Source organism: Salvia hispanica, chromosome 3 (genome assembly GCF_029641045.1).
Source record: "Salvia hispanica isolate PSC_SH4W2 chromosome 3, Shi_PSC_v1, whole genome shotgun sequence".
In the NCBI taxonomy this organism is placed as follows: Eukaryota; Viridiplantae; Streptophyta; class Magnoliopsida; order Lamiales; family Lamiaceae; genus Salvia; species Salvia hispanica.
This window is the reverse complement of record NC_142694.1, coordinates 25,132,191-25,145,355: the sequence shown is the minus strand read 5'-3', so window position 1 is coordinate 25,145,355 and position 13,165 is coordinate 25,132,191. Positions and strand designations below refer to the sequence as shown.

Here is a 13,165-nt window from a genome sequence, read left to right as displayed (position 1 = left end):
CCAATTTTTTTTACCGCCGTTGAAAATTGTTTTACTATCTTGCTTCACTGTTTTTCACTCTGCACGTGGCAGAATATAAGCCCTGAGTTTATATTTGTGTATTGATATTAGTGGGAAATTAACCAATTTGAGTTGGTAAGTTTTCAATAAAAAAAATTTTACTCAAATTTGTACTGTAAAAAACACTACGAATTGATATGTCTTCAATGAATTTTTTCTCAAATTATTTAAGTTATTTTGTTAACAATAATATTCTTAATATTTTAAAATTAGTATCAATTATCCTAGTCCTAGAGTCAAAGTTTTGCTATGATTTGAATAAATATATTTTCATTTAAATGAGGTTGGTTGATTTATAATTAGTCACTCCACGGATTAGGCCATTACGTTTACTTTAAATTTTTATATATTAATATATAGAGAAAAGCATTCATGAGTCATGACGCTTCTAACCTAACCTAATTAAAGTGGGATTGAAATTAAAACTTCTTTCGTTACTATGAACTAATTTGAGTATTTAATCTTTATATAAGTATATGGCTGTCATGCATTATCGTAACCTATAAAATACACTATATACATAGATGCATTATGGCAATAATATGTATGTAAATATTTAGATAATGGGTAGTATTATAATAGGTTGGTGAAATGGATCTTGTTAAGCCGACCTATTTAGAGAAAGAAACAAATTGAAGGGTATATTATTAACACATTCCAACAAAAATTAAAGACAAAACATCATAAGATTTGTTCCAAAACACATTACATGTATGCATTTACGTTTTACGAACATTCCAAAATATTAAAAGACATCAAAAGTTCTATAGTGAATCATCAACAAATGGAATAATTTGAGCTTTACTTGAATGTCAAATTGTCAACTATATTTTTCTTTATCAACTGTTTATCTCAAATGATACTATAATGACTGCCGATATTTGGTTAATTTCGTAACAAATTACAAAATAATTCTAAATTAATTCCAAAGTGCATTTATAATGGTTTAAGGATGTACCGAAATTTCAAAGATACTAATTACTAGTAGTTAGGACATAGTATGGGTCGTTTGCCTTAAAAATTGTCACTTTGAGACTTGACAGAATTTTATAACCAGCAAATGGAAGGTGCCAAGGTGGAACTTAGAGTATTGATGACAATATATGATATTTTATTTAAAAGATATGGTTAAATAAAATTAAAATTAATTAATTTATAAATAGATGTTGATGCCAGATTTGATGATATCTGGTCCCCCTTTTAACCCAATTGCTTTCATCTTTAGCGAGTTTGAATGCTTCCTTACTTATTGTTGGATCAACGACTACACATTAGTTTGATATTGTCTGCTTTAGATTAAGTCAAGTTCGTATAGATTTGTTTTGGGTCACCCCCAAAAGGGCTCAAACTAATTAAGGATGGATAGCACTTATATACTAATTCAACTTCTCTCACTCATCCGATATGGGATGGGTTTGTACCCAACAAACCTCCCCTCAAACCGAGACTACATCGGGAACACATAGTCGATACATCGAGACATTACGGGGCCCGACTCAAACTAGAGTCATCCAGGCCCTAACCGAAAGCTACCTTGGCTCTGATACCAATTGTTGGGATTAGTTTGATATTGTCTGCTTTAGATGGAGCCAAGCCCGCACAGATTTATTTTTGGGTCACCCCTAAAAGAGCTCAAATTAATTAGGGATGGATAGCACTTATATACTCATCCAACTTCCCTTCAAACGGAGAACACATAGTCGATACATCGAGACATTACGGGCCCGACTCAAACTAGAGTCATCCAGGGCCCAACCCAAAGCCACCTTTGTTGGGATCAGAGACTGCACATTAGTTTGATATTGGAACCAGCCCGCACGGATTTGTTTTTTGGTCACTCCCAAAAGGCCTCAAACTAATTAGGGATGGATAGCACTTATATACTAATCCAACTTCCCTCACTCATCCGATGTGGGATGGGTTTGTACCCAACACTTATATTAGTCTTGATCTATTACTTTTCAGTTATTCATTATCTGTTGTTTTGTCATTGTGTTTTAGTGCTAGCTCTGTTGTCTTTAAAATTCTCAATCTGTTGGTTTTAAGTATTGCATATAGCGTGGTGTAAGTTGCTGAAACTTCTTAGGTCTTGGTTTTGATGACCCTTTGTCGCCTCGAGTCTTTTTATTTAATGAAAAAAATTACACCCATTGATATATCTATTTCAACAGATATATGAATATATCGTTCATATAAAGTTCACTCACGGTTCGTATATAATTCTTGTACAAATTCAAAACCCTACAATTACTACAATCACACATTCTCTATGTGATCAAATCAAACACAGTGCCAAAATGAATCAAATTCTTGACTTATTAATTAATTGCACTTTGTCATGACTTGGATGGTAGGCTCCAAACACCAACCCTGCCGTGGGCCTCCAATTATCCTAAAATCTAAGTTCAACTATTTTTGTCACAAATTGAGGAATATTACAGCCGGTATGTATGGTATAGGCAATGAATTGTCACGTAGTGCCAACGGAAGGCCGATTTGGAATCCACCTAATTTGATTAAAAACGAAAAGCCGAATTGGAATCTATCTAATTTGATTAAATATTGGTAACACATGATGTATTTTTAATTAAGAACTATCATTTCACATTAGTAGCCGTATCCAAGAGTTGGAGGTATCCTTTATTTAATTGAAAGTTGGTAGTAGTAATACTAAACATGCTTTATGTGGTGGTTAGAGCATTCACACTGGGTTATGAAAAACTATTTTTCCAATTGACACGTTAGTTTTCCTCATTTCAGTCCTAACACTTGCAATGTAGTCAGCCTTAGTTTCAATTTTCAACCCAATTCAATTTCGCAATCATCATATAAAAAAGGAAATTTTAAAACAAAAATTACATTGATTTAAATCTAAAAATTACATTTTAAATTTCAATATTTTTCATGAGCTCCTCCACCGTGTTGGTCATCAGGCGGAGGCGCTCAACCTCGGACTAATGGGAAGTGTCCGAGGTTTCCGGATTGTACGAATTCCATCCCTTTTGCGTATGCATATTCCACAAATTTGAAGTCAAAAAAGTTGGAAATGGGAAGAGAGTGAGAGGTGTGAAAATGAGAAGGAAATATGTGTATTCATAGAGAAATACTAGTAATATTTATTAAATTAAAAAAAATAAAAATGACAATAAATTGATCATGCGGCCGCAAGCACCGCTTGGCGGCTGGTGATTCAGCCCCGAAGGAGGCAGAGGCCGGACGGCCGCATGGTTTCGAGGAGAGGCAATGCAGCCTCGTCGGGCAGCCGCCGTGAATAGGGCTGAATTGTGAATGCTCTTAAAACTAAAATTTATGTAGTAATTTTTAGTATAAATCTCAAATAAAAAAATATCTAGGCATTTCGATAAATGGGCTTATGGGACTCAAGTCTTTTGTTAATGGGTTATGTTGATATAAAATGATGAAATCCCATCCAGTTTTTTCATGGGCTGCAGTTATACAATGACCCATTATTGTGGATTTTTAATTTGAGTAACCCATTAATTAATTGGAGTTTCAATTTGAGTAACCCATTATTGTGTATTGTGTATTATTGTGTTTTTGGCAAGTATCTCATCCTTCTTTCTTTTTCCAGCTAGCAATGTGATAGTCAATTTAAAACACGTGGACAAAGCATTATTTGATTATTTCAAACTTTATTAGATGTCGTTTTGGCAACACATTTTAAATCAACTGCCACATTAGCTCGTAATTTACCGGAAGAAGGAAGGATATGATATTTGCAACAAACTCAAACTTTATTATTAATTTGTTAGAATTTGAAAAATTGTGTACAATAAACTGGAGTTTTGATCATCTTTCAAGATTTATTTGACAGTTTTCCTTTAAAAAAAACTCCCACTTCTTAGACGATTGGATGCAGAAATTTGAAGTAACCATAGACAACAAGTAACGTAAAAGCCTGTACAAACTGTTTTGTCTCATTTATTCAAATTACTTTAAAGAATATGACAATAATGGAGTAACAAACACGGCAATCATATTATTATACTCATAAAAAGAAATCAATCTTTGAATTTGTAGAACTAGCAACTTCTGCCAGTTAAATAAATGTTCTCTCTTTATAACAAACATTTCATAATGTGTAAATACTAGTACACGTGATCGAATTAGAACCCAAACTTTAACCTAAACCAATGAAAAAAACTAGAACTTAAACAACAGCTATTTTAATCAGCCCCCAAAAACAAAAAAATATCACAAAGGTTTTTTTCTCTCCATGTTTTCTGGCTTTACAGAACAGTACATCCAGATGAGATCCTGCACCACCTCCCTATGGTCATGAACTCACAATGTCTTTGATCCATCCCCTGCGAACGGAAGCTGTAAACTACAACACGTCATGCAGAACAATATCAATTCACCGACACATAGTCATTCGGTAAAATTTCCAGTTACAGCACATTTATCATAAGGCAGAGCGTCGAGGAAATTTCAAATGATACATGATGAAAATGTGGGTGCATTAACACTACAAAGATGTCAACTTGCATGATGGAAATATTAAATATGATGAAGGCTGAGAGAAATTAATGTGTAGTGAACTGAGACAAAATAATAAATACATATCTCCACAAATAGAATATACTTTTTGTGTCACCTTACTTTCTTTATATTCCTTCAATCTGACATAAGTTGGGATGCAAAATATGTTTACAGTTAGTTACCTGCTTTGGATAGCAAGAAAAAATCTATCACTGAATCAATCAATTTTATTTAGTTTTTTGGAGAAATTATATTTACTTTAAATCAATGTACATTGAACATTAGTGACAATAGTGTACTTTTCCTAATAGATGTATCATGCAGAGTCTGATAGCAAAGGATGACTATAGGTTGGAACTAGAGCAATTAGAGTTATGTAGTTTAAATTATAGGAAAGCTAACATTTGGCAAGGAAAATGGAAGTATGTTTCATGTTTATACAGGTAAATAGTAAAAACAAAATCAGGGGAAATGAATTGAAGCTTAGGAAAGTCTCCACTCTTCATAATAAATATTGGAGCAAATCACAGCCATTATCAATTAATTAATCTTAGGTTGGTGGAGCAAAGTTTATCAGTATAGCCTAAGGAGATCACAGTTGAAAGTCGACAGTAACTAAGATTTTGAACCAATTCAAACTTTTGACGAAATTTTTTTTAACATTAAGGCAATGGATGGATAGAGCTAAAGAGATTGCAATCATTAGTACCGAGCACATGATCTGGTAGCAATAAATAGCAGCACAAGGTTAAAAGCATGATCTACAATTTACAAACCAAACTCATTATGAATTCAAGATACAGTAATAGTTGAATGCATTCCAAATCAAGTACCCCAAAACAACAGTTCCAAGATCAGTAAATATAACCAAATCAAGCAATCAAATCAGAGACGATCATCAAACTCAAAAGCCAAGTAGTAATTTACCTGCAAGATGTTCTCAAAGGTTCCAGCAGGATAGCTAGCTCCGAGGTTCAGTGGTGTGGTGAGCAGCTGCATGCCGAATATCAAACTGATCTACATTCACCAAAGGAGCAGCCGTTTCATTCCTGATCCGCTTAAGATTTGGGCTAACCAATCCCTTATGCCTAAACCCATACAAGTTGAGAACTTGATTATCTGCGAAGTTGAAAGCTCTCTCCATACCCCTCAAACACCTCTCCACTGAATAATCCCCAGACTTAGAACAGGGCTTGCAACCCACAAAATGTGTCACAAGCGGCCACCTCTCATCTCCCATTCCCGCGTGGTTCTTCTCAATCATCTCCTCATACCTATCCACCACAAGCTCCCAATATCCGTGCAAGTAAAAGGAGTTCTCCACAAACACCTTGCTCAGCCACTGCTGCTGCGAAAGCAACAAGTATATCAAAGCAGACTGGTCATCCGCCTCAAAGTCCGGACGCCCCTTCAGATAGGCCGTCAAGACCTTTCCAGCCTCCTCACGCATCGGGCCCTTGGGTCCCATAGGCGCCCAAGCATCCAACAAATCCAACGACCACTGGCAGTTCCGGAACAGGAAACTTCCTGTATTCAACGCAATCCACGACTTCTTATTGAACAACAAATCAGGAAAACCGTGGATCACCATGTTATAATCCTTATACTTGTCAATAGGAATATCAAACACCATATCTGTAAACAAAGCATCACTATCCATCCACCAAATCCACTCCACATCCGGATGCGACAACATCAATCGCCGCAGCAGCGGCAATTTGGCCCAAAACCCCGCCATTTCCTTATCCAAATGAGCCATATTATACAGGATCTCAATTCCATGAATCCTACAGTAATCAATCTTGTTTTTCAGAGACTTCAGCAAGTAATGATCACCAATCGCATTGTCACAAGGCCCCGGCTTCGAACCAGTCACAAGCAGAATCCTAGGTTTTCCCTTAACATAACTCGGAAATTGGGGGTTTTTCTCAAGCCATACCTTCCGATCTTCGTCCCAAGTGCTGATCCTCGGCCCTAAGCTGAAGGTATCATTGAGGCTGAGATATCGCTCAGGCGCCTCGTCCGGGTCGCTCGGATCCCTGTCGGATCGGATCTCATCGAGGATCTTATCCGTTTCCTCCGTCAGATGATAATTCTCCGCGTCGGCTTCGGAGGAGACGAGGTTCAGCCCAATCGTGCCTCGCAGCACCAGAATCGTGACGAAGCCGCAGAGGATTGTGATCTTGATGTTGTTGAACGTCTTTTGCATCTGCCGCCCCCGCGGCAGCAGAGCTGCGGCGCGGCCCCGCGCTCCTCCGTTCACGGCGGCGTTGGCCGTCGGTAGGGCGCCGGAGCTCCGCTTCTGAGCGGAGAAAGCTCCCTCCGATCCCATCTACTCCGATTCAAGCTGCTAAAGTGAGAAAAAAGGTAGGGTTTATGAGCAGGAAGAGTGTGGGTTTAGCAAGTCAGAAAAATCAGTATGCACACATTTCACACCTCGATCTTCCTCTCCCCTCTCTTTAGTGGAAAAAATTGGGATGAATGTGGAGAAGAGGAAGTGGAGACGAAGGAGGAGGCAAGCAAGCAAGCAAAGCACCGACTGCGATTTTCTTTCTTCTTTTCTTTTTTGGTGGCATCTTAGATTAATTTAATGCGCGGTTTTTAATTTTTTAATTATAATTAGTGGGTCAGTTTGAAAATTAATTATTATAATAAAAAATATGACGACGATGTTTAATTAAGGCGACAAAGGCGCTATCTATGGGCTGGATTTCACGCGTCTGTGCGACGTTTGTTTCTTTATTTTGATTTGTTTGAATTTCTTGGTTAGCCACATTGGGTCTGAGGGCTGCTCAATTTGACGGTGACGAATTCAGGAAACGATATTCGCGTGATCGGAATTTTTCCATTGCTTTATAGTTCGATTAAGAAGACATGCTTTCTATAACGACTGACTTTACTTATATGGTTAAATCGGAACCATCAATTTGGGTCCGAATAGGATTGGCAGTCTAAGTTGAATCAGAACCGACATACCACTAATTATACAAGATCGGTTATAGTGCTACAATTTTTTGACCGTTGGTTGTCACTTCAAAATTTTCAATTTTGGATCAGAACAAACAGTTATTCGGTTATGATTCAAAAAATCATAGAATCTGTCCGTTCATATTCTGCCGATGAAAAGTGGTTATATTTCTGAAAAATGAACTCGTCGATCCAATTCAGGGCCAAATTGACGGTTCTAATTTAACCCCAAAATATATGTAAATGTAAGTAGATTGGAATTATGAAGGTAAGATTAAAATGTGAGCAGCCACAGTAGATGCAAATGACATGTGATTTGAAAAATATAATAGTGTTAGGTGTGGCCGAATTGTGTGGGGATCATTCCATGTGTGGCCATTTACTCTTGTCACGTTTGGTGCACCACTGTCCATATCTTTCTTATCTAAATTATTAGTATATTCAATACACATTTTGTTTAACATGAGGATGGACCTTAATGAACTGAATTATTGCTGTTCAATTCAATGTAACATGTAAAATCGAGATACATTGAAAGATTGGTTGTTGAGAATACGTGTAGTTGGGTTGGTAAGTTATTGATGACTAATTTTATTTACATATTAGGTTAAACACAACATTTTGATGATAGTAATTGAAACGTATGAAACTTTCCAATGTGTTTTTGGATTATTTTGTTTTTTAAGGTCGGAAATATTGCATTGGGTTGAATCCAATTATGGAGAATTTGCTTTGTCTTCATTCTGCCACATGAAAACTGTAATTTTTTTAATTCATATTGGTCTAAAAAGTCACTCCATATACTTTCGACAAATTCTAATATTACTCACAAATTTTGAAAGTGGCCTTAAGAGAATGGTGTTCCCTTAACTAAGGACTGCTCTCAATTATTTATAGCCCCACAAAGCTTTTATCCATTTTTTCATCACTAAGAGACAATATTTCCAACAAACCATTCCATTTTTTTTAACTATTTATAGGTCCCATCTTTTCAATACACCAATTTTAAAAATATAAATGTTACAAATTCCTAAAAATAAAAAATTACATATATGTAAAATCCTAAAAATGAAAAATTACATATGTAAAATCCTAAAAATGAAAAAGTACTCCCTCTCTCTTTCTACTTTTTTTCATCTCTTATTTTATTCTCTTCACTTACCTCACAAAACAACACTACATAAAATCACGTGCCAAAAAAAATCTAGTCCATAATTTAAATCTTAAAAATTAAAAATCACATTAAAAATTGCATTATTTAAATTCATAGTTAAAAAAATAAAAAGTTACTCTTCTGGCAGTGCCGACGGCATGCTGCAAACGAGACATGAGGAGCGCAATTGTTTGGTAATGTGTCACTCATTATGACCGCGTCATACAAGAAGTGTCGGTCGTTATAGTAGTGAACAACATTCCCGATATAACAACTGTGGAAGTTTGTGGGATCGCTTAGTTTGGTGGAATCCACAGGGAGATTTCTGTCACACGCATTCTAATATTTTATAATTTTTTTAATATTATAATTTAAAAATAAAATATTAAAGTTTGTATAACAGCACTCTCAATGTGCATCCAAATCTGGTGATATTAGGCATCAACTACCGTTTTATAATTGTTACTCGAATAATTTTTCAATCCCCTAAAAACAGAAAATCTTTTCATTTTGGTCTGTTTCCTAAAATTAAAAATTTTATATTTAAGGAAATTTATTTCTTTCTATTGAGGTGAGACCCATTTTCCGCTAATACATTACACACTGTTATTTTTGTCGATTTTACTTTATCAACTTTGCATTAAAATTCGTATTGTTTCAAAAATTCCTATATTTAGAGGACGGAATGAGTTGTCCCAAGATAGTTGAATTGAACAGGGTACTTCGTTTTGTTTGTTCCAAATAGATGAATCATTCTTCTTCTTTTTTTGACAAAAATAATTATTTATTATTATATTTTACTTTCTCTTTGTTTATTTTATTTTGTTATCTCTACTTTATTCTTTAATATATTTTAATTCTTATGGATAAAAGAAATAATTTAAGTAGGTGGAGTAGAAATGAGAAAGAGGAAAAGTAGGACTAATTTTGGTGTGTAGTCAAAATAAAATGTGAAGCAGCCTGAACTCAATTTGGATTCAAATGATTAATAAGTATGAATCCTTGATTGAACACATAATTGAAAATGGGTGGACTAGCCGACCTTGTCCACGCCCGATCTCTCGGGAGTTATCGTTTTGTCCGCTGTGTTAGCCGCTTGTAATAGTGGACTAAGCGGGCGCTGGCTAACTACACTATTGTGGATGATTTAAGAGGATACATGAATCAATAGTGGCGTGATTTGAGGGATTTTGGTAATTCCAAAATGATACTCTAAGTCTGCTTTACTCGTCGTAGAAAATGTAAACAATTATTGGAAATTTTCTTTTCAAAAGTAATGTCACAAATCATCTGTTGAAACTTCAAAAAACATTCAGACTACACCTACAAAGCCCTTTTCAACGCATCGGTTGTTCAACCAAATCAGATCATTCTCGGCATCCCGATCAACCGCCAATCCCTACAATTTCAAGGTGCGTGGACTTTGTTCTCCGATCCTCTCAAAAATTTCATCGATTGCGTTTTGATTTTTCGATTTTTTTTTTTTAAATTAATTCCTTGTTGCAGTAGTTCTTAATCGATCGAAGTTCTAACAAACTAGCGTTGATTCAATTGGTCTTGATTTCGATTTGTCATTGCAGAATTGGGGGGAAAAGATGAGTCAAGCGTTCGAAGGTTATGAGCGGCAGTACTGCGAGCTGTCTGCTAACCTATCCAAAAAGATCACTTCAGCGAGTCTCCTTGATGGAGGTGAGGCGGATGTGCTATTTTATACATTTTGTTATTCGATAAAGAGTTTTTGATTCGATTGCAGTAGCTGAATTAAGTTCATTATTCAATTATATGTTCTTGACATTAGGTTTTTCAATTTTGCATCCCCATTGTAAGAGAATTAATTTTGACATTGGTGCTAAGATTAGACCAGGAGCTTGGACTTGCTTTCTTACTACAACTGCAGTAAACTTGTTAACATGATAGTATGATACTCCCTCCGTCCCCTATTAAGAGTCACACTTTGGCCGGACACGGGTTTTAAGGAAGTGTTTGAATGTGTAAAATAAATGGAGTTAAGTAGTGGAATGTGGACCCTCTTTGACTTTTTGTGTGTAACAAATATAGTAAGTAGGAAGTGTGACTCTTAATGGGGGACGGACCGAAATGGAGAAGTGTGACTCTTAATGGGGGACGGACCAAAATGGAATAGTGTGACTCTTAATCGGGGACGGAGGGAGTATTGCATACTGCAATCAAGGTTAAAATAGCTGGAGGAATTTATACACGAACACCATAACTTTGGACTTTTTATGTACTTGAGCAGCAGATAGAATTGAACTGATAGCTCACGAGTCATGAGAAACGTTTATTAGCAGAGTTCTTCATGTATTTATGTATTTTATCTGCCTTTGTGCACTGCTGGCTTTGCTGAATACACAACCCGGTTATTGATGCAGAACAGAAGAAACAGAAAGTGTTTGAAGTACAGACACGATTAGGGGATGCTGAGGCATTGGTATTGTATTTCAAACAAGTAAAAATGACAGATAATGACTTCTTAAAATGTAAACTTACACTTTGAGCTTAATGTCTAGATACGTAAAATGGATCTTGAAGCAAGGAGCTTGCCACCGAGTGTGAAGGCCATGCTTCTTGCCAAACTAAGAGAATATAAAAATGATTTGAGCAATTTGAAATCGGAAGTGAAGAGAATCACATCACCTAATGCCAATCAAGCTGCAAGGGATGAGTTGTTGGAATCTGGATTGCAAGATACGATGGCGGTATTGTCTCCTTTTTTCCTATTCTTATTGCAGAAATGATACTTTATGCTGGATGATTGTTAATTTACAATTTGAGACATCCTGTTAAACAGAAATTATCAATAAATCATATAGTTCAGTTGCATTTGTATTTGCCTTTCCAAGAGTAATCCCTAATAATTGGAAACTTCCGTTTTGATTAACTTTTCATATTGGGAAACTTCCCTCATGGGTAACTAAGATTTTGGGGCAAGTGAAGGCAGCAGTTGTAGGACTCAAACTCTACTCCCTTGCTAATACTTCTTTAGTTTATCTTGATTCTTGTAGCAGGCTTGCCTAGTGCAGTTTGCTCTTCACATGTGGTTTGTCGGCATGAGAGTCGAGTTCATTCAGTGCACTCCTTCATAATAAATGAGTTCTTGTCAATCCGGGATAAAACAACTTTAGAAAATCGAAGATCCTAAAAAAGGATAAGCAAGAGTTTGTGAAATTTCATTTTTTTTTGTTTTATAAAAATAAAAGCTGGAACAGTTTCCTTTGATGCCCCTCATGGGTAACTAAGATTTCGGGGCAAGTGAAGGCAGCAGTTCTAGGGCTCAAACTCTACTCCCTTGCTAACACTTCTTTAGTTGATATTGATTCTTGTAGCAGGCTTGCCTAGTGCAGTTGGCTCTTCACATGTGGTTTGTGGGCATGAGAGTCGAGTTCATTCAGTGCACTCCATAATAAATTAGTTCTTGTCACCGGGATAAAACAACATTAGAAAATCTAAGATCCTAAAAAAAGGATAAGCAAGATTTTGTGAAATTTCAATTTTTTAAGTTTTATAAAAATAAAAGCTGGAACAGTTTCACTTTTCTTTTCTTTTTTTCATGCAAGAGATACTTCTATTATTATTGCATTATATATCATCAGTTACTGGCCCAAATTTTGCATAGCATTATTTATTGAAAAATTTCAAGTATACCCTTTGTGCAGGTATCAGCTGATCAAAGAGCAAGGCTGTTGATGTCAACTGAAAGACTAAACAAGACAGGCGAAAGGGTCAGAGAAAGTAGAAAAACAATGCTCGAAACTGAGGAGCTTGGTGTCTCAATTCTTCAAGATCTGCATCAGCAACGTCAATCGCTTCTGCATGCACATGGCACTGTAAGTCCCACTCTCTCTAATGTTGTGGTTTCAACTCTCAAGACTTGTCCATCATTTTGGTATAGTTTTGCTGAGCCAAAATCTTCACATAAGGTTCAATTCTGCTACTAAAATGAATACCTTCAGCAGTAAGCGATGAAGCGTGATACTGTTTGAGTTCAAAAGGTTGATTTATTGACGGACTTATGTTCTGCAGCTTCACGGGGTGGATGACAACGTAGGCCGGAGCAAAAAGATTCTCACCAACATGTCAAGAAGGATGAACAGAAATAAGTGGATGATTGGAACAGTTATTGCAGTCTTGATTATTGCTATTCTTCTCATTCTTTACTTCAAGCTGATCCATTAGATCATCAGCTCTGATGATTGAACATCCTGTTTTATTTTTCCACTCCCAAATGTAGATGTCTTACAATGCACCATTTTTTATGATGTGTGATTGTCGCTTTCTTTATTTTGTTGGACTTAATTTGTATCTCAAAATATTATGGTAACTGTAATATGATAATGCTTCGATCAATTGAAAGGCAAGATACTGGAAAGTCTAAATTCAAAATCACAGACATTGTATGTAATTCCTTTTATTCCTGGTGAAATGTTAAAATACAAGAAATGCTACTCAGATGAAAGTATTTAA

General features: G+C 35.9%; 2 protein-coding genes across 4 annotated transcripts; one reads left to right on the top strand and one right to left on the bottom strand.

The window, feature by feature from the left end:
- Nucleotides 1-4,120: 4,120 nt before the first annotated feature.
- On the bottom strand, nucleotides 4,121-7,133 carry XXT4 (Galactosyl transferase GMA12/MNN10 family protein). Of its 3 annotated transcripts, none has more exons than XM_048113838.2 (2): nucleotides 5,491-7,133; nucleotides 4,121-4,401 (listed from the first exon to the last, which is right to left on the bottom strand). In XM_048113838.2, the coding sequence occupies exon 1, from the start codon at nucleotides 6,893-6,895 to the stop codon at nucleotides 5,525-5,527; it is 1,371 nt and encodes a 456-aa protein (XP_047969795.1). In that variant the 5' UTR covers nucleotides 6,896-7,133; the 3' UTR covers nucleotides 4,121-4,401; nucleotides 5,491-5,524. The 3 variants fall into 3 exon arrangements, with proteins under 3 accessions (XP_047969795.1, XP_047969796.1, XP_047969793.1); XM_048113839.2 differs by having other exon boundaries at nucleotides 4,121-4,388; XM_048113836.2 differs by having other exon boundaries at nucleotides 4,121-4,408; nucleotides 5,491-7,132.
- Nucleotides 7,134-9,696: 2,563 nt separating this feature from the next.
- On the top strand, nucleotides 9,697-13,087 carry LOC125212828 (vesicle transport v-SNARE 13-like). Its single transcript, XM_048113094.2, has 6 exons — nucleotides 9,697-10,095; nucleotides 10,264-10,372; nucleotides 11,074-11,132; nucleotides 11,212-11,400; nucleotides 12,358-12,528; nucleotides 12,725-13,087. The coding sequence occupies exons 2-6, from the start codon at nucleotides 10,279-10,281 to the stop codon at nucleotides 12,875-12,877; spliced, it is 666 nt and encodes a 221-aa protein (XP_047969051.1). The 5' UTR covers nucleotides 9,697-10,095; nucleotides 10,264-10,278; the 3' UTR covers nucleotides 12,878-13,087.
- Nucleotides 13,088-13,165: the final 78 nt, after the last annotated feature.

Excerpts from the sequence above, each read along its gene's own strand:
- LOC125212828 (XM_048113094.2), top strand. The coding sequence starts at position 10,279 with ATGAGTCAAGCGTTCGAAGGTTATGAGCGGCAGTACTGCGAGCTGTCT. Across the intron at positions 10,373-11,073 it reads AGCGAGTCTCCTTGATGGAG|AACAGAAGAAACAGAAAGTG; the intron begins GTGAGGCGGATG and ends TTATTGATGCAG. Across the intron at positions 11,401-12,357 it reads GATTGCAAGATACGATGGCG|GTATCAGCTGATCAAAGAGC; the intron begins GTATTGTCTCCT and ends CCCTTTGTGCAG.
- XXT4 (XM_048113838.2), bottom strand. The coding sequence starts at position 6,895 with ATGGGATCGGAGGGAGCTTTCTCCGCTCAGAAGCGGAGCTCCGGCGCC.